Source organism: Aptenodytes patagonicus, chromosome 11, assembly GCF_965638725.1.
Source record: "Aptenodytes patagonicus chromosome 11, bAptPat1.pri.cur, whole genome shotgun sequence".
Classification (NCBI taxonomy): domain Eukaryota; kingdom Metazoa; phylum Chordata; class Aves; order Sphenisciformes; family Spheniscidae; genus Aptenodytes; species Aptenodytes patagonicus.
Genome location: NC_134959.1, coordinates 12,180,455 through 12,203,879, shown reverse-complemented (window position 1 = coordinate 12,203,879; position 23,425 = coordinate 12,180,455). Strand labels below are relative to the sequence as shown.

Genomic DNA, 23,425 nt, shown 5'->3' with positions numbered 1-23,425 from the left:
GGAGAACTTAAAAACAGCGAGGGAAGGCTGAATCAAAGCTCCCGAAAACGGCACTTAGTGCCCTTTACCTCCGGTAAAGTTCACAGAAGCCCACAGGGCTGCATTACAGGCGATACTTAACTATAATCACTGTTGTACAGAAAGAACTCAGGTGCAGGTTATGGCATAAGCCGCCCACTCAGTCTGAAGAGTAATGAGGGCGGACGTTCATTAAAAACTTCCTAACGAGTCTGTTAACTTCATTGCCTTACTCCAGTAAACTTTCTTACAGGTACACAAGGCAATTTACTAGAGAGCGAGCGAGGAGACGCACTAAGGAGCGAACAGGAAAGCGCAGGGGGGAAAAAAGGAAGGTGGAACTTCACTCATTTTGTAGAGGTACGAGTGCGCCTGTCCTGCAAGGTGAAGCTTGGCCCAGGGACAGCGGAGGGTCGCGCCGGCGGCGGTCCGGCTGCGGCCGCCCGGGACCCCGCGGAGCGCCCCGCCCGCGCCGCCGCCAGCTCAACGCGTACCCCCCAGCCGGAGCCCGGCTCCGGGCACTCCCCTGGCTCTGGCCAGGCAGACGCGCTCAGCCGGAGCCCAAGTCCCCATCTCGCCTGCCCCCCCGGGGCAGGTCCCCGCCGCCGCGGGCTGCCGAGGGACAGAGCTCACGACGCTCCGCCAGGAGAAAGCAGCCCGCGAGCGGCGGACAGGGGACCGCCAAACCCGAAGTGCCCGCGAGAGGGGCTGCCCCGGGCACACAGCCCACCGCCCCCGAGCCGGCCGCCGCGCCTCCCACCTTCCGAAAGTAGCCGTCCTCCGCCGGCTCCGCTGCCTGGCAGCCGCGGGGCGGCAGGGCGTCTGTCATCTCCGGGCGAGCCAGCCGTCCCGCCGCTGCTACTGCGAGACGAGCGCTGCTGCGGGGAGCCGCGACCCTGCGGGAAATGTCGGCGCTGCCCCACGGCGCCGCCCGGCTCCACCTCCGGTGGTGGCGGGGAGGAGCTACCCCGCCCTACAGCGCTGCCCCTCCGCCGACCTGGCCGCGCTGGCGGGTGCCCTGGGCGAGGTCCTTGCGGCGACCCCCGGGTCGCTCCCCGTGGAAGCCCCGCGGCCGGGCAGCCCCCGGCGGGGCGGGTGAGGTGCCCCTCGTCCGGAGACAGGCGGTGGCTGTGACTGACTGGAAGCGGAGCCCGGCGCCCCTCTGCGCGGCGGCGGCTCAGCCCGCTCCTCCCCGGCCCTCCGGCTGTGCTCCTCGCTCCGCTGAAGCGTGACGGAGTCTGGCTGGCCGCCCCGAAGGGACCGCTCACCGCTCGCCTCTCACGGCTTCCCCACGGCCTCCCCCTGCCGCCGTACCCGCCGGCGCCCGCCCCCGGCCGCGTGGGGCCGCCGCCAGCTTTCCCCGGGCCCGGTGCCCGCCTCGGGGACATAAGGTTTCCCGCGGGTGGCTGTCCTTCAGCGCGGGGCTCATTCCTCCGAGAGGGCTGCTCCCCAAACCCGCGGGGTGCCCCTCGCAACGGGGAACATTTACCGGGGACAGTTCCCGGGGCCCGCACGGCCACATCGCGCCTCAGCGTGTGCGTGTGGGCCTGCCGGCATGGCTCGCAGGCCTGACCTCTTCTCCGGCCCGCGGGGAGGCCCGAGCTCCCGCACCCTTATCTGGGGGAGGGCAGGAGTCCGGGACGGATCCCAGAGCCCGGGGAGCTGGAGGGGCTCCGGCCTGGCCCCTGATAAGCAACGGTATCTCGGTGAAAGGCAGGGCTGGCCCCGGCTCCGGGAAGCCGCTGTGGGATCAGCCTCAGCGTTGCAAAAATCTGCAGTGTTCGCACGGAAAACCTGTCTTCGAAATATTCCGTTGTGTAACCGGTTTTGCAAATGTTGTTATTGGACACTCGTGTAAGGAAATTGCCGATATTGGTTCCTATTACTAGCCAGGCCTAACCTACAGAGTTATGTGGGCATTTAGCATTTAAAGATGCAATACAGCAAAGTACTTCAATCGATACTACCAAACTTGTCTTCCCTCCCTGCCTTCTTTTCTCTTTTTTCATCTTTCTTAGAAGTATGGTGTAGTTGTGTCGGGAAAAAATCTGCAGAGACGACGTTTCTTTATCAAAGGAAACATATCTTTGGAATTGCATCCTTAACTGAAACTTTCTTTGAAAATGCCGGTGTCTCCAGAGAGTTATGCAGAGCAGTCCAGTTAAACTGTGTGTCTACTGCCTGTTTTTAAGGAAGAAGACTAGAGTCAGCAACTCAGAAATGGGGATCCAAAGATCTGCTGCTGTCTCTCTTTAAGTCAGCTGAATTTTGTTCTTCCCGATTTTATTCACTCTCACCCCAGTACTTTTTCCTTTTTTCCAATAATTCTAAAGATACTGGATGAATGTATCAAATTATATGTTAAATAGGAATAGGTAAAAGTGGGAAACTAGTTTAACTTGCTCCAGTTTCTATTTAAAGGGTGTAAAAAATGTTTTAAATTATTTTTTGTGCTATTAGAAAATGTACTTACCTGCCAAACTAAAAAAGATTTTAAAATTTAAATCTTGCAAATCAGTGTAAAACTCCAATGCAATCCATATAAATTAGTTTAAGTTAATATAAATGAGAGAGAAATGAGTAATTTGCCAGAGTAGGCCATGCTGATACAATCTGGCAATTAAAACAGTATTAATGTGACCATCTTGGGAGTTTGCACTGCTTTCACTGGATTTATTGAAAACTGATCTCATTGAAAGGCTACAGCTATTACTCCAAATGAAGTCCTAAGAGTTTGTAGCCAGGCCAAAGGGTCAGACAGTTAACAACACTACGTGTGACTATTATCGTGGTTATGTGTAAAACACAAATTTGCAGAAGTTTCTGCACAGTACAATACCAAAGATAACTTCTAACATATCTTGGTGACAAAATGCAGCCTTTCTTCGTTGCTGGTGGATTCTCTGAACAAAACAAAGTCAGCAGTGCTACACACAGCAAATTTCTACAGCAAATTCAGGAGAGTCCAAGCTAGCTCTTAGAGGCTTCCTCCCCCATCTTTAGTGTCCTGGGTATATCGCTCAACACTCTCACAGCTGCCAGATTAGGCTGTGCCTTCCCCTCACTTGGATAAAGGGTACTTCATCATGACTGCACTAGGACTGATGTTATATTTCTTAAGTAAGTCACTGTAAGTTTTGTCTGCATAGGGTGAATATGCTTTTTTGCAAAAGGCACACATTGATTACATGGTCTCAGTAGCTAGGGCTGAGCTGTCTAATGACTGGGTAGGAGTGCTCCCTGACCCTGGAATGTAAATTGCAGCTTAGAACATTCCAAAACCTGATTTACCCTCAAAAAACCAGGTCCCTGCTCTTCTCACCAGTTGGTTAAACATCTTGTCTCCAGCAGCTTTTTGGTTGCTATTAGAATTCCTAAATAGAGGTGTGCATACCACAGACTTTCTCAGTTTCTCACAATTATATTAATCAGAAGGTTTGGTTTGCTGCATTGTAAAGATTGAGTAATAACAGGCTAGGAATCTGGAACTCATGCACTCAGAAAAAGGGGCGTATAGATGCAGATGTTTGGTTGATATTTAATATTAGAAGAGAGTAAATTCAGTGATCTGGTGCACTGTGTCACTATCTCTGAGAAAGCATCAAATGCTTAAGAATTTGCATCCAAAGAAGATCAGTATGTTGTACCTAAAGTATTGACATTGAAAGCAATTAATCTTATCTCTGCATCAAATCTCTCTCTTTGTTTTACAGAACTCGGTGCTATCTGGCTTTGTGCATCTTCATAGATAAACCAGCCAGGTGATCTGAACAATGACCACGCTGAAAACAGACACAGAATGCAGAGCTTGAGTTGTCCCAGATTTTGTCCCAAATTTTGTCCCACAATAGTAAAGGTAAGAGGGACCAGAATTTGGATAGCCTTACCGCAGACACACACTAGTATATATGATATATATGTATATGTACACATTATGTGCCATATTTCTGTTATGTTTGTATCACGCCACTTGCTCAGCCAATCTTGTCCTTCTCCCCCTCCCCTGTCGTGAAAAAATATGTGAATATATGAAATTCCATCTTTAGTCTTCTCTTTGGCCACTAGGAAATGGTCTAGGTTTGGAAAACTCATTTCCTGCTGGGATGTGTGTTGATGCACTGTTACATACTTAAGATATGAATCTGGTTTGACTCAGTAAGGACAGGTGCTGCTCTCTGGAAAGAGAATGTTTCTTTTTTTGATTTTCACAGACCTTGTGGCTACAGGATGGTAACAGGTGCCTCAAAGACAGCTTTTGTCCCGGAGAGACACAGAGGCTTATCTGCAAAAGCACGTTAGAATGATACTGTATGAAGGCAGAAGTATGCATCAACTCCTGCTGTTTCTCAAGGTAGATTCTTGAATTCTGAACCTGACACGTGGTTACATATTTCTTCTCCTATTGTTGGTGGCTTTGAATATTAAACTTCTGAGAGGAAAGACAAAAAGATTTTGTCAGTAACCCTGACAGCCTACAGCTTTACGGTTGATGAATTCAGCTGTGGCGAGTTAGTCAAGTTAGTATCGTCCTTTATTGCTGAAGATTGCAGTTCTTAATCAGCAAATGTCTGGCTACCGTAGGGAAGTTTTAGGTGAGGAGAGAAGAAAAGGGATCGTAGGTTGATCTCCCCCCCGACTCTTTCCAAATATGTATTTGGGGGAAAAAAAAAAAAGAGTTTGAGAATGGCAAAAATAGGGCATGGGGGCACAGTAGCAATAGTGATGTGAATCTGCTTTGAGGCTGTTACAAGTTTACAAGATGTAGGATATTTTCAAGTTAGAAAAGTTTGAGAGTAAAGAACAGGAAGGCGTTCTCATAAACAAAAGATCTTCTGCATTTTATGACAGATGAATTGAAAAGTGACCAGACAGGAACTGCAAGTAAGAAGTGCCAGTAGGTGGTTTCCTTACCAATAAATTGACTGAATGATAGCAAAATGGTATAAAAATGGTACACAAACTCAATATAAGGGCTTTGGATGGCCATGATATGATTGGCTATAGGTGCAGCATTTCACTGCTACTTCAAGTTAACAGTGTGGGGCGTGTGTTAACTGCAGCTTTATCTTCACTGGAAAAAAAATCCCATTTACTATTGAATAGCTGATATGCTTTGCCTATTCCACCGTGAGATCATATTGGAAACAAGACATTGCAGTTTCACTGGGAATTAAGAACGTAACGCCAAACACGGGCAAAATCATCACCACTTTTTCCAGACAATGCCTTGCCTTTAGCTGAGATCCATAGATAAAAATCTGCGTACTTAAGGCCAATATTCGTTATCTCTTTTTTTGTTGTTGTTCATTGTTTTAAAAAATGAAAATTAGCACTTTGTAGAAGCTAAAACAATGCCTCAGGGTCTGTACTTCATGTGTCTGTTTCGTCAACTGATAGAGTAGCCATGTGCTGGTAGGAGGAATATTCGGGGGAATATTCCCATTGAACGCAAGATAAGGCAGAGGTGAAGTCAAGCTGTCTCTTTTTGCTGTGTTTTGAAAAATAAAAAGGTAGTGTATTTAATATTGTATTTTTATCATTCCTGTACTTATGTTTTCCTTTTTTCTTTAACATGTTTTTAACACCCCTGTAAATGAATCGAATTTTTGCTTCCTTCTTTTATATATCAATTATGCTGCTTTTAGTCTGAAGTTCCACTGACTCATGTAACTTAAAACTAACCAACAAGAAGTTATCTATTTGAGGAACTGGTTTTAAAGAATATAACAAAAGATACAGGAAGACACTTTCATGGTCGACCTTCTTGATGCACTAATTCAAAAACAGATGTTGAAAATGTACTGGAAAACTAAAGCCTGAAGTCCATCTATGGCTTAGGGGCTCAATTTCAGGTTGATATGTACTGGCAAGTATTTGAGCCTTCTTTCAAAAATGTTGATTTTTTTTTCACCAGCCAAATGACTGTAAAAATTTATTTTAAACATAAGCTATCCAGACCTACTAATATTTTGGTTTCATTGCAATTATCGAAAGACGTTAGAATTACTGTCTTGTTTAACAGCTACAAATAGCAATTGTCACCTGGTTTAACAATTGTAAACAGGAGATAAGAGTTTACCATGGAGGCGGAAATACCACTGGGATGCAAAAGTAATTCTAATCTGATAAAAGCCTTAAAGGGAAAAAAACCTTCAATATTTGATTACCCCAAGTCTTTGAACATAACAGACAAAACACTCAAAAGATTTTGTTAACATTGTGCAAAGAAGGTTTATTTAGGCTTGTGTGTTAAATCAAAGTCACATAGAATTGACTATTCAGGAACAATTATTTCCTAAACAAAGAGAAACAGCAACTGTGCTGATAACTCATTTTGCCACTATATGTTCTAGCTAACTGCTTACTAATTAGTAACGATGAGAAAAGATAATGCATGTAGATAAATGTCTGTGGCTTTTATTATATTGTTTTTAAGTGAATTAGAGACCTAAATTAAAGAGTACTCTCTATTTGCATGAAACCATGTAAATATTTTGTATGGAAACCTGAAAGCACATGAAACTCCGGTAGTTGCACTTTGAAAGAAACCAGTTCTGTGTCTACAAACACACACAAATACTGGATTAGAAAATATGCCACTGAACTTGCAGAAGTCTTACCTGCTAAGGGCAGGAATCTCTCAAGACTGTGTTGTGATTTATTTTCAAGGATTTCAAGAAACTGGTGATACTTGCTTACAGAAGTTGGGGATTGATAGGATCTATCTTCAGCACAAAATGAAGTGCTTTTTATTTGGATTTGCAGTGGTTTGGGGTTTTTTGTTTCCTTGTTTGTTTTTTAAATTTAGAATATATTATGCTTGTAGTGAATTCGAGTATTACGGTAAAATGTAAGCTTGAGAAATCAAATTAATCAAAATCGACATATGAGTTTCTCAAGGATAATACTGTGGAAAGCCACAAAATTAAAATCAAAATTTTGAACACTTGGGTCTTACCGGTGAATACTTATTGGTTCTTGTGGTCTTTGTATAAAATATATTCTGTAAAAGTTTCTCTCGTGATACAAGACTCCCCAAAGAGGTGTAGAGATACCTGAAAGTGTAAAGGGATAAAGCTCTTTTAGTAAAGGTTTGAATGCAGAGACTTCGGCGCCGATTCCCGTGCACATTCTTTTTTCATAGCTCGTAAAACAACGTGGTTAACCACATTTTGCCATGTTATCCGCGACTTGGTCATATTGATTCAGGGTGGAGTTCTCTTCACACCTCGATTCAGATAAAATCTGTTTCACAGAATTTTTGCCGTCCTTTTCCTAGCCCTTAGTCCTGAGGTGTTTCGCGAGTGGGCCTGATCGGGTGCATTAGATGTTTCGAGGTAGTTTACCGAATGGCCATTGATTATTCAGTGTTTGACATTTTCTAGCATTATTAATTTTTAAAGACATCAAACAACATTTCGGACCGTTAATTTGGAGCAGCACGCGGTAGCATTTTCTACATTTCTTCAGAGAGTCCTCCGGGACGAAAGGGCTGGCCGGAGTCACTGAAAATGCCGGGTTTTGTAACCTCTTAAACCGACGCCGGTTGCGCTTGGAGGGACCCCGCGCGGCCAGGGCAGGCTCCGGTCACCGCCGCGCCCGCCCCGCTTTACCGTAGCTCCCCGCAGGAAATGCCCTCCGCGACGGGGACCGAGAGGGGTCCCGCTACCGCGCCGGGCACGGCGGCCGGGCCCGCTGCCACGGCCGGGGGCCGGCGGGCAGCAAGCGCAGTCTCTGAGGGGAGGGCCGGGGCGTGCGGCGGCGCCAGAGCTTCCCTTCCTCCGGCCGGGCCCGCCCGAGCGCAGGCGGCGGCGCTCCGCCTCCCGCACGTGACGCAGCTTTGTCCTGCGCGAGCCGCCGTCGCGGCAAGATGGCGGCGGCGGAGTCCAGTGACAGCGAGGAGGAGGATCTGGTGAGCTATGGGACCGCGCTGCAGCCTCTGCAGGAGGGTAAGGGACCCCGGGGAGCTCGCCTGCTCCGCCTCGGTACCTCCGTCATGCGTTGCGGCGGGCGCTGGGGAGCAGCGCGGGCTGGGAGGCAGCCCGGTGTGAGGCGCTGGGCCCGGGGTGTCTCGGGGGGCTCGCCCGCCCGGTTCGGCGCGGTCCGGTCCGGTCCGGGGCTGCTGTCCACCTCCTTACGGCCTTCGCTTCGGGAAAGCTGTGGCGTGTGGGCCCAGCGCAGACCAGCCTCCCCCTTCTCCTGCTGCCGTGGGGCGTAGGGGCTGCCTTGGCAGCCGTGCTGGCCTGCGAGAGGGGTGCTGGCGCCGGCCGTGGGCGAGCGGCCACGGGGTAAAACAGCCTGGGAACGGAAGGCAGGCTTCCCGCGACGGGAATGTAAAAAGGTTCTCTCAACACTACAGCGGCTTTCCGGCGTAAGGGTGTGGGCCTGGGGTAGCCGAGGGCCTGTGCCGGCACTGTTCTGGCCGGAGCTGGGGGCCTGTCTGTCTGTCTGTCCTTTCCCCAAGCCTTAAAAAAAAGTAGACTTCATATAACAGCTACTGTTATATGTAGACTACATATAACAGCTCAAGTGTATGCAGTTATTCTAATGTGAACATCATACACTGGTATTTGTGAGACGGACTTGGCATCATCCAAGGACTTCTGTACAGCTGTGACTCCTGAGTCTGTGCCACTTAATTCATAGAAATAGTGTTAAAAAGGTGCAAATGTTTATGTCAAAGCCGATAGCTTTTGTGTTTTGTTTCACTTTTGGACGCTTCTGATGTGGTGTAATTTCTCAAGACAATTACTTAAGCGACGAAATCCTGTCAGGGGTCTTGCATACTTAACTAAAAGTGTCCTTTCACAGGAAAAAAAAAATTGTTCTCGGAACTTGTTGGAATTTAGGATTTCTATTTGAACACTTCATGCTTTTACTTCAGCAGTGTACATCAACAGTGTATACAGTAGAGTGGGAATAAATGTAAACTGCTGACGTTTTCTACTTCAGGGTGGCTACTATTTGTTCCAGATCTTAATTGCAAGGAAGAAATGGTGTCTGGAGCAAGCACAGAGTCCATTCTTTGTGCAGTGTTGTGACTTGGTTTCTGACTTATCTCATTGTAGGTGAACGAATTAAAAAGCCAGTTCCTCTTCAAGAACAGACTGTTAAAGATGCAAAGGGACGATATCAGCGTTTCCATGGAGCATTTACTGGTGGTTTCTCTGCTGGTTACTTTAACACTGTTGGCACAAAGGAAGGTTAGATATTTTTCTGTCTTCTGGGAAGGGTTAATTAATTATCATAATTTAATGTTAGTGAAAATAAATTAACTGTCATTAAGCATTTTTTTTTCTGCTGTTCATTATACTGTAAATAGTTGAAATGGTACTGTTGAAGTTATTTCCCCTTGAGCTTTTGGACTGCAGTTTTATAGATGTTCCCTTGATGTATCCTTAAGGTGTAAGGTTGAAATGTTTGAATTGTTTTCAAATATTATGTTGTAGTTCACAGTACTTTACTTAGATATTTACTTTCTTTAAAGGATGGACTCCTTCAGCTTTTGTATCATCACGGCAGAAGAGAGCAGACAGAACCATTCTTGGACCAGAAGACTTCATGGATGAAGAGGTAAATTTAGAAAGGAATACAAATCTTTTGGAAGTAGTTGCCATGACAGCAGGTTTTTCAGGCAATGAAATCTTCTAAAGAACTTAAACAGCGAAAATGGACGTAACTTTAAAATTACTTTTTGTATGCAATGTTATACTGCTAGGTCCTATAGGACGTTTCATAGATTCACTTAGGAAGCTCCTGTAATCTCAATATTAAAAAAAACCCAGAACTTAACCCTTTCACTTTCTGTATCAGAAAATACAAATACTTTTGAAGCTGTTTAAAATATGACCATTCAAGTTATTGAAAAAACAACTGTATAAATGGCTTGAAAAATGTAGCTAATATGAAGGTCATATGGTCATAGCCTGTTTTCTTTCCTTTACCATTACAGTAAGTAAGCATTTGAAGGAAACATATTTTTAATCTAATTCTTTCCATTTTGTCTATATTTTCCAGGATCTTAGTGAATTTGGGATAGCACCAAAAGATATTACAACCACAGATGATTTTGCATCCAAAGCTAAAGACAGAATAAAAGAGAAAGCTAGACAGATTGCAGGAGTAGTTGCTGCCATTCCAGGAACCACCGCATTTGATGATTTAATAGGACCATCAAAGTAAGTAAATTTAAATAAAAGTTAACCAAGCAATTCCTTTCACTTAGAAGTGTTGTATTGGTTAGAAAAGTAATGTTTGACCACAGTAATCCATGAAAGAGACTGGAAGATCCATAGTGTTACACTTTGTAAGTGGCCTCCACCTGGATTTTTGTTTCCTATGTGCAGACTTGTACCAGGTAAACATTTACAAACTGGGATGTAGTGTATATGCAAATGTTGATACATTCAGATTTTATTTTAAAGTGGGGTATAAAAACATAATTTTGAATGGTATATATGTATATTATTTCTCATTAAAAATGTGGTTTGAGGTAATTTTTTTTTCCTTTTGTATTCTTCTTAGAATAACAGTTGGGGTTGAACTGTTACGAAAAATGGGCTGGAAAGAAGGACAAGGAATTGGACCGCGAGTCAAAAGAAAGCCACGCAGGCAAAAACCTGGTAAGTTCCGTGAAATTCTGAACTCTATTAATAGAAAGTTAGCATTCATAGACTGATTAGAAACTTCCTTTTAAAACTTCCTTTTATTTGGTCCATTTCTTTAATCTTAGAGAAACTTAATAAAGAATTGTAATTTAATATGATGCTATTGTGTCTCTCACAGACCCTGCAGTGAAAGTATATGGTTGTGCGTTACCACCTGGACTGTCTGAGGGTTCTGAGGTATTGAACAGGCAAAAGTTTTGTTGACTTACGTAAGAATGTGTGTTAACGCGTTTTAAAAAAAAACAAAACTTCTTTGATGTCTTTGAACAGTATTTTAACAAAACTTGGAACTGCATGTTAAAAGTATTCTTTTAACTACTTAATACTACTTACTATGCTTATCGTGAAGAAAGGTTTTAATGTAACTAAATTTATTCTTTTGCTACCTAAGCAGGTGTAGTTCATACATATTTTCATACATAATTTAGGAAATGCAAACTTACCTAGTCTCATGTTAACTAAATGTTGTAAAAGCTCAACATACAAAGCTTTTAGTCATATTTGCTCTTACATACTTTTATTTTGTACAAGGATGAAGAGGATGAATACCAGCCAGAGAATGTGACATTTGCGCCAAAAGACGTAATGCCTGTAGATTTGACTCCAAAAGAGAATGTCCATGGACTTGGCTATAAGGGTTTGGACCCCTCACAAGCTTTGTTTGGTGTATCTGGAAGAGAACACTTGAATCTTTTCACAGGTGGTTCTGAAGACACAAGCAATTTACTTGGTGATCTGAGACACAGTAAAGGAAGAAAACTAGGTATAACGGGTCAGGTAAGGACATTTTAAAATCCATTTTACTGTTAGTGCAGTAGAATCTAAATAAACTTTGTTTTTTCTTCTGTGGAAGGCACCTAGTCATTGTAGGGTTATTGTAAGAAATCTTATGTGTGCTTTGAGAACAGGATTTTTTTGGTTTTTTACTTAATATGAAGATGTGGGCAAATCGTTAGAACTCTTAAATGTGTTCATTTATCGGTATTGTTGAAGAGAACTATAAAATACCTCACTCTGAATAGTTGGGTGGAGGAAATTCTTGTGTGACTTTGATTAGAGAAAGTTAATATTCAGTATGTTTTTTGTTTACATTTCTTTTGTCAATTTTACTTTCAGTAATGTTGAATCTGTCAGCTAGAGAGGTTTTGCTTCCCTCCATGGTATCTGTAGTTCTTATGTAGAAGCACTGTCAATTTATATTTCTGGGAATTATACTTGTTTAATTTTCATGCCAACTTACATTTTTTTTTTCCTTTTGAGAACTTAACCTGCTTTTAGACTGTAAATGTTACCTTGTGGAATTAGGCTGCTGTCCTCATCCTATACAGACCAAACTCACTGTCCCTCCCTGCCAAGGGAAGTGGAATATGTTTGCTTTTGTGTTCAGTTAGGGTTTTTGGTTTGTTTTTTTTTCACTAGCTGGTAGCAGGTTTTTTTGTGAAGCTGTACATCTTTTCCAGTATATATATATGTATACTGGACATCTTATATAATATAGATGGATAGATGTACATGTAGATATGTTCTGATATGTGACTTAAAAGTATTATTTTTACACTTTTGAATTCTCATTATTTTTATTTAAAATATATTTTAGGCTTTTGGTGTGGGAGCTTTAGAGGAGGAAGATGATGATATTTATGCAACCGAAACACTGTCAAAATACGATACAGTTCTAAAAGATGAGGAACCTGGAGATGGCTTGTATGGCTGGACAGCACCTAAGCAGTATAAATCCAAAAAAAGTAAGAACTGTAGTTTTATCTAAAGAGCTAGTGTAATTTGTATTTGGAGAAAAAAAAAAATGACATAAGTGTAGCCTCTATTTTCCAAATATTTCAATTTTCAGTGGACTGGTATCTTCTAGTCCTGATATCTGAAACTTCATCTAGTCTTCCTTCTGTATTGAAGTGTCCAAATCTGGAAATAATTTCCAAAGTCTTCCACTAATCCCAATGTAGATTAAACGCCCAAATTACATTTTTAAAAGGACAATATGTGCTGCTTTGTGAGATACAGCATTTAATTCCACTGAAGAAAACAAATGATTGTGAATCATGGCTACAAAATGAGACCCAATACTTGCGAAGAGATTTTTTTTTTTTAGATATACTTGTGTATTTTCAAATAACATTTGTAAATTTTATCTTGATACCACTTTATTTTTAGTGCAACTTTTAAGTACATGAAATACTGTAGTGATTTCTAGAGTACCTGTTGACGTTAGTTGTACACAATGGCACTTGTGATGTTAGCTATGCACGGTAGTGATACTGTTGCCTCACTATTAGCCATGTTCATCTTACAGCAATCTCTCTGGTAGTAGTTTTTTAGCTGTATAATACTAATCCAGATTCAGAACCCTTAATTTTAAATGAAAGGCAGTGAAGACAAAAAACTACAGTTATGCTCCATAAAATATATTGAAAAATGGAAAATATTCAGAAAAAATGCTTTTTGCCAAACATACATGTTTTAAGTATTGACCAACTCTATGGTCATTTTGTAGGGTCTGAAAGAGAAGTTAAATATATAGGCAAAATCCTGGATGGTTTTTCCTTGGCATCAAAATCATCAACTCCAAGCAAGGTAAGCAGATACTGATATTTTTGTATTAAGAATAACATTAGCAAATTGACATGTGAGCTGTATGGACTTTACTGTTGCTCAACATCTTTTATGTTCTTAGAAATAAGTGGTGTGCATGTTTTCCTATTTCTCATAATTGTTACATATTAACAATATAACAGCTTGTTCCCGAAGTTTGTATTACGATGCCACTTACTGACTGGGTCTAAAAGAATCAGTAGTGTGTAATACCTGTTTCTACTGCTAAGATGTAAATTGAGGAGTTTTTAGATTGAGGTGACTTTTTCTGAAACACATTTGTAAGTGCTAAATACAAAGTTGTATCTCTCTCTTAGTGGATTTTTGTTTTGTCATCCCCCTGCCAAGATTTATCCACCACCTGACCTGCCACGAAATTACAGACCAGTCCATTACTTTCGACCCGTGATAGCAGCTGGGAATGAAAACTGCTGTTTACGGAAGGCATTAGAAGAATCAACTGGAAAAATTGGGAGTGATACAACACAACAAAGCAGGCATGCTTTGAATGCATCTCAGAGGAGGGAACGACTAGGAGAGACTGGTCTAAAAGGTATTGATATATGTGACCACACCTTGGCTTGTGTTTTAGGTCCCCTGTTTGTTTATATAACAGTAAAAATTTGGTCTAGTCTTGAACACTACTTTCTCATGTAAACATACTAAATCTAGTTGGCTTAGCTAGAATACCTTATTGTTCAGTTTCATCTCAGCAGATGAATTGTTGACATATCTGCCTGCATTTTCATTTACTTAACTCTTTTAAAGATGAAAAGTATGTGGGATTGTGTGGGGGTGTGTGGTTGGTTTGTGGTTTTTTTTTTTGTGGCCTTAGAATTCAGAATATAGTAGGCTGTGAAGATTCCCCCCCCCCCCCCCCCTGTAAAGTGAGGTTTCACTGAAATACATGCAGATTCACTAAAAAGGTAATTTGTAAATGTGGTTCGCATTTATATCTACAATAGTAAAATCTACAAAGTAATATGTAAATATGTGGTAAATTGCATAAAAGGTGCAATAGTGGCCAATTTTTTTATCTACCATCTCTGCCATTATACTGTTTATTGCTGCTTAAGAGTGTTTTCTCTGAATGTATATGCATAGTGGTAGGCTTTTTTCTTCCGCTAAAGTGGCAGAAATAGTTGTAGTAATTTTTCATTTCTATTTATCTCTTACTGCTTTTTCTGTTTTTAGGTCCGGCTCCTTCTGTTTTGGAATATCTGTCTGAGAAAGATAGAGAAAGACTCAAAGAAGTGAAACAAGCATCTGAACAACAAATGAAAGCAAAAATATTGCCTCAGCAGTCACGAAATAGCAGATTCCAGCCAGCCTCCCCAGATGATGCTTCTCACAAATGGCAAATGTTGTTGGGGGGGCAGTTAGCAAATGCTGGTTCTAGTGACTTCAAACCATTTGCAAGAAATCCAGAAAAACAAAAAAGATACGAAAGTTTTGTGAGAAGTCTTAAACAAGGAGAAAAAGGTAACTGAAGAGATTAATCCTGACATCTTAATTTTTCTCTGAAAAAATATTTCTTGATTCCCCCCTCCCTCCCCGCCTCTTCTTTTTTCCCCTTTTTTGTCCTGATGCATTTTATGTTCGCTATGAGTTCTCCTCCTGAATTCCACAGCATTTCTCCCTCTACTTCTTAGGGCCAATATTAAAAGAAATTTTTACTGATATTTAATTGTGTTGACTTCAGGAAAACAGCTCAGTAATTTACATGTCAGCGAGACTTTATTTTAGGCATTACATTTCATACTTTTATGCTGTAGCAGAAGTGTTCTCCAGGATGTTCTACTTAATTGCATGTACTTCTGGGTTTTCCTTCTTTCGTTTGCCAAAGTAGATTTCAGCTTTGGCCAGTACCACAAGCATTGTGGTACTGGCATTTTCATTTAGTTAGTTTCTCTTTGAGGAGTAAAACTGACATATCCTAAAAATGCAGAAAGATTATCGGGTCACAGTAGAACGGCAATTTTTTTCCTTTTCCCACACAAGATGGGAAAAATGAAAAGAAAACCCATACCCTGCACTTCCAGAGGAGATAAGAACCCTGAAGTGAATGAAGTAGTTCACGCTTGTCAAAGCTTGTATTGCATGTCCTTTGGATACTCAAACTGCCACTGTTACTTAAGTTCTTCTCAGAAAAAATAGTGGCTGTAAAATCATAGCATACATGCAGAGCTCTTTGTTGCTCAAAACCAAAAAAACCCAGCCCCCTTCACCTGCTCTTTTCGTGTTCTTTCAGTCTCCTTCCGTTTTGTTTAGGTTTTTGCTATTAAATGATACCGTGGTGTATCTTACATTAAACCAGGTACTTACGATGCTTTGTGGTGAGTTCCCCAGTGCTGTGATTTTTCTGTAAGGCATAAAAGCTGAAATCTGATCTAGGGAGATCAGCAGCAGCAGCAGGTGAATCTAGATTGTCTTAAAATAAAAAAAAAGGGTTGGTTTATTTTTAAATTTCAAAGTGCAAAGAAGCTATTGGGGAAGAAGAAAAAGGGTACCAGTAATGTTTTGCAGAGGAAAGTGTATAGTGTCAGGTAGAAAACCTGGTTTTGTTATTTTAGAATTTTTTTTAAAATAATGCTTTTCACTATATGAAAAAATATTTCCTGGTCAGTAGCCTCTTGTGGTTACCGCATTGGGACAGACTACTTGAGCTTTGAACCCATAGTTCCTCCATTCAGGACTGGGTTTTTCCCTGTGTAAAATTGAGTATCCTCTTATGACTGTAAGTGCCTCCTTAGTCATAATGATGAAAATGCAGAAATATTTAAATAACTTGAATGATTAAGACTGTTTGTAAGAGTGTCTCTGCTTCGCTGGTGTTATTTCCTGTTCCTTCTGGGAGCAAATGTGAACCCATTGCTTTAAACAGGCTCTGTATTGTTTACAAAAACCTGTGTCCAAATTCTATATTTCTCAGTGGGCACTTTATATACCAGAAAGCCCCTTGAAGTTGCCAAAGCCTGGCCAGGCTTACTCACTAGTTAACTTCTGTGTTCTGTGTTTTAGTTATTTGATACAGCTTTGGATTATACTTTTTGTTTTAAACGCCTATTAAATACATTAAGTATTTTGAACATTCATTAGAGGGCAATAAGTAAGGAATCAGCATTACAAGTAAAATTATTTAAAATATCTATCTTACGTTTGGCAAATGCTGTCATTCGTGCTATCTTGAAAAACTACCTCTGCTTATCAAGGAATAACACAGTTGAGATTAATACTATCCTTAAACTAAATACTCATTAAATACTTGCAAGGATGTTTGCTTATTATCTTATTTTTTGTTTGGAAAGCGTCAGACCTAAATAAGCTGTAATCTCTGCTAAGCATTTCTCTCCTTATCTTATAGTAGATACATTGGAACATTATTTAGACCCAAGTATGACAGAATGGGAGCGAGGAAGAGAACAGGAGGAGTTCTTCCGTGCGGCAATGTTCTACAAATCCTCAAATTCAACACTGTCATCTAGGTTTACCCGGGCCAAATATGAAGATGATGTTGACAAAGTCGAAGTTCCTCGGGACCAAGAGGTATACGCTGTTTACAGTCTTTTAGTACATTGGAGCTGCAGTTGCTGCCTTAACCCTGACTTTCAAAGTTCTTTTTCTTTAAAACTCTTTTGTAGATACAATGTCAATGTTTTGTTGCCCTTCTGTTTTGCAAACACTTGAAAACACTCACTGTATACAAAGCAGTGATTTGTTAAACTACACTTAAATATTTATGTTACTGTCCTGTTCTTAAGTCTTATAACAGTAATAGTCAATTCAGGAAGTTGTTACTTATTTAGCAGCTATAAATGTTTGACTTTTTCAGAATGATATTGATGATAAGGAAACTGCTGTGAAGATGAAGATGTTTGGCAAACTCACAAGAGACAAGTTTGAATGGCATCCTGAAAAGCTGTTGTGTAAAAGATTCAATGTTCCTGATCCATATCCTGAGTAAGATGATTGATACTGATATATTGAACACTTTTTGAAAATTCTAAGTTTTTCATATGCTTGTGGAAAATCTGGCTTGATGTTTTCTTTGTGTCATAATAGATGTAATACAGAACTGCCTAATGTTTTTATTTGACTCATTAAACATGGTGACCTCTGACAAAATAGTATGCATTTTAAGGACTACTGTAGGTGTTTGTTTGTTGTAGATAATTTGAGGCCTTTTCTGTGTGGAAAACAATAATCAACAAACATTTTTATTTCCCTCTAGTTCTTCCATTGTTGGGTTACCAAAAGTGAAACGAGACAAGTATTCTGTGTTTAATTTCTTAACTCTGCCTGAGCCCACCACATCTGTAACTCAAGCAACAAATGAAAACATCCAACAGAATAACAGTCTCAACAGTAAGTTTGTTGTTACTTTATTCATTTAGCTATAATTGAGATAATAGTATAGAAAAAGCATATCTTTGTCATGGAGAACTTATCCACCTGTTGTGGTTTTTTGTTTTTTTTTTTTTTTAAAAAAAAAAACCACAAACTTAAGAAGTTGAAAATAAATTCAGTGATATAAAAACTGAAGTCAGTGATATTATGCTAATTTCTTCTACCTAGAAGACCTTTATAGGTCAGATGTTCATTAGAAAGATTTTTAAAATGTCAAACTATACTGAAGAAGCAGAGTAATTTAAAATCAAGTAGGCCATGAAATGCAGGATAATTTGGCATGCAATTGATTTGAATGTTTGGGATGTTTTTAGAAGCAAAGAAACCTTCAAGATGGGATGTGTCAGATAAAGAGAAGGAGAAAAAAGATTCTATCAGTGAATTCATTAGTCTTGCTAGATCAAAAGCTGATGTTCAGCAGCAGCCACCAGTATCAGCAACAGAAGAATGTGGAACTGGGCCAAGTGAAACTCTTCCCACTGAGGTGAGTTTACAACGGTGTTTGAAATTAAAGGGGAATAGCTGTAAATGTTCACAACCCTGAAATAAGGTTGGGTAATATATGAATTGATCTAATACAGATCAGTTTGCAGAAGAGCCAACTCAGGATAAGCAAAGACATGAGAATTGTACTTTGAAGAATTTTGAGGTTATAACTCTGAGATGTAAAACACTTAGAGCATACAAGGATAGCAAGTATGACTATACTCAAAGTAGCATCTTAAGAGAAGTTAAAATGCAGCTCAGCAGTCTGGTAGTTCAATTCAGTCCCTTACACCCACTTTGCTCACAGGCATAGAATATATTTTTTTCTGCTTGGAATGGAGGAGGGTGCGTACTTTGGGGAGACAGGTGATGTTTTCCTTTTGCTTAAATTTAGTAGTGTATAATTGAAGTTTCAATTAATGAATTAGAATTTATAATATCTGGGGATCTATTTTCAACTGTCTTAGTAGCACAAATTGTGCTGCCCTTTACAGGACATTGACTTAGTTTAGCAGCATTTCAGAGTTTTACTATTTTGGACTAGCGGTTCCTAAGATTGTATATTTCACAGCTATTGTGATATTCGAGTGTTTTGTTAAATGCATGTTGGTATCTTTGAAGTTATTACTTATCAGAGGGAGATTGTTAGTTTCTTTAGTTTTTAAATGCAGTTTGTTATGATGCTGTTTTGCAGGTAGCTAATGAAGATAAGGATCAGGAAGAAGAAAGCAGACCATCTATGGACTTATTTAAGGCCATCTTTGTGAGTTCCTCAGATGAAAAATCGTCTTCCTCTGAAGAAGAGAGTGATGAAGAACAGCAACCAACTAGTTCGGTAATAGATTCAGAAACCACCAAGCAAGTTGACCTACCAGACAGTTCTTCATTTAATGTACAAGGTAGTGCTTAATGGATGTTCATTTTTATAAATACCTTGTAAAAGCTTCATTTATGAATCAAATACTCCAGGACTGCTAGGACAGTACTATGCTCTTGTGCAGATCATCTGGCATTGGTGGAGCTGTGAATAATACAGCACTGCATAAGGCCTTGCATATTACAATGTTATTTACGTCACCATGTGTCTTATGTAGATTTTACAAGCAAACTGTCCTATGGAATATGCTTGTTAAACAGCGAGGGGGAACAAAACATCTAATGTTAGGGCATACTTCACTGAGAAATAAAGGGAAACTTTTATACCTATGATAAATTGTAAGATAGATTGATAAATTATGACTGTCTTGTGGTGGATATTTGACAAATTCAGAAATAAATGACTTGCATTTCTTTTGATAATTAAATTCACTCTCTAAATACTGATGTTCCAGTAAAATATAATGTTGAAATAACTTTACTAAGACATCAAAAAGTTGCATTTTATTTGTATTCTAGTTATAAAAGTTGCCAGAATACTTCCACAAGAGGAGAAGACCAATCTTTTACTGTACTACTTACTAAATTTTACTAAGTGAGCTGTAAAAAGTTCCCGTATTTTCAGTATGTCATTAAATTAACAAAATGTACAATATATTTAGCTTACAATGGAAATACTTTGTCCACTTACTGTCACAGTTGGTTCTGTTAACATCTAATTTTTAGTGTTTATTAACTTTATACATCTTCTGGAGTTTTTTATTCATTCTAAGTAATGGACAAGTAGTACTGTGTTACTAAATGAAAGCAAACACATGCACTGATATTAATTTAATTAGTAATTGTAGAGTGTAAAAGGTAAATTTGGATTGAAAAAAAAAAAGGGCAGTATGTTGACATGTTTCAGAATGTCAGCTATCTAGTTGGCCAAAGCAGTCCACGGAGGTATAGGATGCTGATCAATTTGCTTTCTTAGAGGTTTTTAGAAAGTCTCCTTTAACTTTCTTCAGTACTTTTTGGAAAAAGTGTTACCTTATTTTCCTTTCAAATAAAGTTGTTTTTGTTTTTTTCATAGAGATTGTGGCTGCTTCAACTGATCCTGGCATTTCTTTGTTGCCTACTTCAAAGCAGGAACTGGATGCAACAGAGGAATTTGGACCAAAGTTGCCTCCAGCTTTTTCTTCTGGTAGGTTCTGTAGACTTCTAGCCTGTAAATTCTGCACATTGAAGTCATATGTAAGATATAAGTTATTTCTCTTTAAAAAACATTTGTGAATAGGTACTTTACCTCTTAAATGCCTGTGTTATGTCAAACTGGCATTGACAAATGCTTTGTTACCATGCTGTGATCCACTAGCAGGAACCTCTTTGCCTGTGTACCAACTTTGTTGTAGCTCTATAGAGGCAATGGTAAAAAATTGTAGTGAAAATATAGGACCAGCCTTGCAATTCCTTTTAATAACAGATTGCAAAGGCATTTAATTACAGTAGGAAGGTTGCAGTTAGGAGTTTTAGACGTTTCATTTCCATTTGAAAGCTTAGATTTTTTTTTTAACTGTCCTATGAGATTAAAAGTAATACAGAATTTAATAATAAAATTATCTTTTTTTGTCATGCTTTTTTGTTTCCACATTTGCTTTGCACTTTAGGCCCTACTTGGCAACAAGAACCAGTGGTGTCAGCAAGTTTTCCTGGGCCTAGTAGGAAAGAAAAACATAGAAAGTACAGAGAAAAACACAAGACTAAGAGAGAACACAAACACAAAAAGGAAAAGGTATTTAATTTAAATAAACAGTTTATTGATTCTTTGATCTGCCAGTCAAAATTTTTTATTATTTATGGTAGGTTGTAGAAAATAGATATACTGGGACAAGAACTTAAGCAACTGAGTTTCTCAGGTGTCTTGAAACCTGAACTTCAGAACAGAAAACTATCCAACTAGGATGCTGCTTTTTCGATATATACAGTGTGACTATAGGTAGAATGTTATGGGTAGTTTAATGTTGTATGCTGAAGATACCAGGCATATTCTGAGAACTGCATATAATTCATGGCTTGTATACGAATTATAATAATAATGAAATTTCTGGTTTAGGGGGGTTGAGTGCTTGGGATGAAATGCGTGATTTTGGTACATATTTTTTAGCTTAGTCTGAGTAGTGGAAAAGAGTCATTGTTAAGTGTTCTGTTTCAGTTAAGCTTGGAGTCTACACTGAAATCAACTTTTTGCTGTTGTTGCCTTTCAGAAAAACCCAAGTCTCTCACAATGAAATAAGGGATTATTTATTTTCTGTTTACAGAAAAAGAAACATAAGAAACAGAAAAACAAAGGAAAAAACAAGAATAAAAAATCGGAAAAAGACAGCAGCTCAGACACTGCAGATAGCAGTGACAGCCTTAGTGATATAGATACCACAGGCTTGTCACCCAAAGAGCTTCTAAGAAGGTAAACAGAAAGTTTACTTAAACACTTGTAAATTTTGCAGTGGATAACTAAAACCTCAATTTATGAGTTGTCATTCCAGTGAACCTATTTGCAGCAAATATGCAGCCAGTCTCTTTATGAATATAAAATACTGCTTGGGTTTTTTTAATAAAGTGAGGAAAGATTACAAATATTAGGTATCTTAAGCTAGAGGATAATTAATTTTAGGATAGAAGCCTCTTGAGGTAAAGGGCACTAAATACACAACCCTGCTAGTTAATGGAGGTTATAGTTAAAGATGACTGATATTTTTGGAAGGTATTTTGAATGGGAATTAAAAATGGAACAAGTGCAGCTGGTGATTCATATTTCCATTACTTTGTCTACTTCTCTTTACTTGGAGACATTGGAATCAACATTGTCTGCTTCAGAATGTTTTGAGTCTGCTTCAGTTTGTTGATAATTAGCGAAAGATCTGATTCAAATAGATCCATTGTGTGGCATTGACGCTTAAGAGAATTCTGTGCTTGAACAAGGAGCAGTGAAGCAAGCAGAACCATGCTTGAGTCATGTACATGTCTGCTAAATTTAGACTGTGCCATTACATTCTTATAAACTAGAGACTTGAACATAGTGCCAACAGAAATGTGAAAACCAAAAAAGAATGATTTGCAATTTCATTTTGCTCACACACTTGAAGTAAAGTACAAACAAAAGTAACTGTGTCTAGTTCAGATCATAGTCAACTTTAAGTGCATCCCGTGTGGGACAGTTACTGCATTGGCTTCTGTGTAGCATCTCTTATTAGCTGAAGGAGCGGTCTCAAGGTATTTGTTGAAATACCACATCCAGCTGGCCTAATGGCAGAATGCTGGGGTCTAGGTGTTTAGTGGAATGGACATGTACCCATGGAAAGGCTGGCATTCCAAAGGACTGCCTTCCATTCCTTTGGAACTGAGCTTCGGTTATGTATTGGTGTTTTCTTATTAAAAAACGAAATTACTTCTCCTTTGATTTCTAAATAGCTAAAATATGCTTTTATGCATTTTGCACAGAATAGTTAGACTTGTTTGTACAAGCAGTTATTTTGAAGTCTTCGCATTTGCATGTCTCTCTTTACATCACTGAGAAATGTTTTTATCTCACATAGCTCTGTCTCTTAAACTAAGGTTTAAGAAACTGCTCAAGTAATTAAATGTTCTTAAAGTTGCATGTTACTATTTAGTCTGACCTTTTACTTTTTCTTTCTCCCTTTTAGATTAAAACAACTTCAGTATTGAAGAGGTAGCTTGCTTTCTTCAGTGCTGTGTGACTTTTGATCTCAAATTTTTGATCTCCTCCATGATGGTAGATCAATCATGTATACTTTGAAGCACTGTCGATAACTGTATTCATATTGAATTTGTTTGAACGTAAATGTGCATATGTTTATTTTGTGATGCTTCATATGTTCAAAATGTATGGATTATGGAATGTTGAAAAGACTCCTTTCTGGGCAGCATAATCTGAAATACTGCAGGCTCTGTTTTAATTAACATGAAACAAGATATTTTAATAAACTTAAGTATTAAAAATCACTTCTGTATGGTAAGTCATTGCGTAGGACCTCTAAAATGCTGGAGAGTAAATTTCAGTCTGAATTAAGTTAGGAAGTCAAAAACTAAAGCGATATAAAATTTGTATTGGGTGCAAGTCTTTTCAATGAGTCTAATGCAGAATTTCACATTGCAGTTTTGCAGTATCTGGCTGTACTTGGAGTTATTTTTACATCTCCAAATTGTATATAGCATTTACTACAGCAGATCTAAACCAATAAACTGTCACTTTGACACAAATTACTAAGGCTAATGTACTAAAAGATTAGTACTATAATTATAATCTGCCTCATTTTATGTAGTTACAATGAAAACTGTTTATACCACTTTTCTTTTTGTTCCAT

At 39.6% G+C, this 23,425-nt stretch overlaps 2 protein-coding genes across 3 annotated transcripts in view; one reads left to right on the top strand and one right to left on the bottom strand.

The window, feature by feature from the left end:
• The window catches only part of RHPN2 (rhophilin Rho GTPase binding protein 2), a 33,048-nt gene extending 32,120 nt beyond the window's left edge, over positions 1-928 (bottom strand). Inside the window, exon 1 of the mRNA XM_076349158.1 lies at positions 779-928. Within this exon, the coding sequence (XP_076205273.1) occupies positions 779-847 (69 nt within the window). The 5' untranslated portion in view covers positions 848-928. The remainder of the gene's footprint in view (positions 1-778) is intronic.
• A 6,927-nt stretch (positions 929-7,855) lies between these two features.
• GPATCH1 (G-patch domain containing 1) lies at positions 7,856-23,063 on the top strand. 2 transcript variants are annotated; one of them, XM_076349157.1, is made up of 20 exons: positions 7,856-7,967; positions 9,087-9,221; positions 9,506-9,591; positions 10,036-10,196; positions 10,543-10,640; positions 10,804-10,862; positions 11,217-11,462; positions 12,283-12,430; positions 13,195-13,274; positions 13,641-13,845; positions 14,487-14,774; positions 16,660-16,838; positions 17,125-17,252; positions 17,524-17,657; positions 18,014-18,183; positions 18,880-19,084; positions 20,137-20,247; positions 20,711-20,835; positions 21,362-21,507; positions 22,745-23,063. In XM_076349157.1, the coding sequence occupies exons 1-20, from the start codon at positions 7,889-7,891 to the stop codon at positions 22,764-22,766; spliced, it is 2,805 nt and encodes a 934-aa protein (XP_076205272.1). In that variant the 5' UTR covers positions 7,856-7,888; the 3' UTR covers positions 22,767-23,063. The 2 variants fall into 2 exon arrangements, with proteins under 2 accessions (XP_076205272.1, XP_076205271.1); XM_076349156.1 differs by having other exon boundaries at positions 16,657-16,838.
• Positions 23,064-23,425: the final 362 nt, after the last annotated feature.

Excerpts from the sequence above, each read along its gene's own strand:
- GPATCH1 (XM_076349156.1), top strand. The coding sequence starts at position 7,889 with ATGGCGGCGGCGGAGTCCAGTGACAGCGAGGAGGAGGATCTGGTGAGC. Across the intron at positions 14,775-16,656 it reads TCTTAAACAAGGAGAAAAAG|TAGATACATTGGAACATTAT; the intron begins GTAACTGAAGAG and ends CTTATCTTATAG. Across the intron at positions 17,658-18,013 it reads ACAGAATAACAGTCTCAACA|AAGCAAAGAAACCTTCAAGA; the intron begins GTAAGTTTGTTG and ends GGATGTTTTTAG.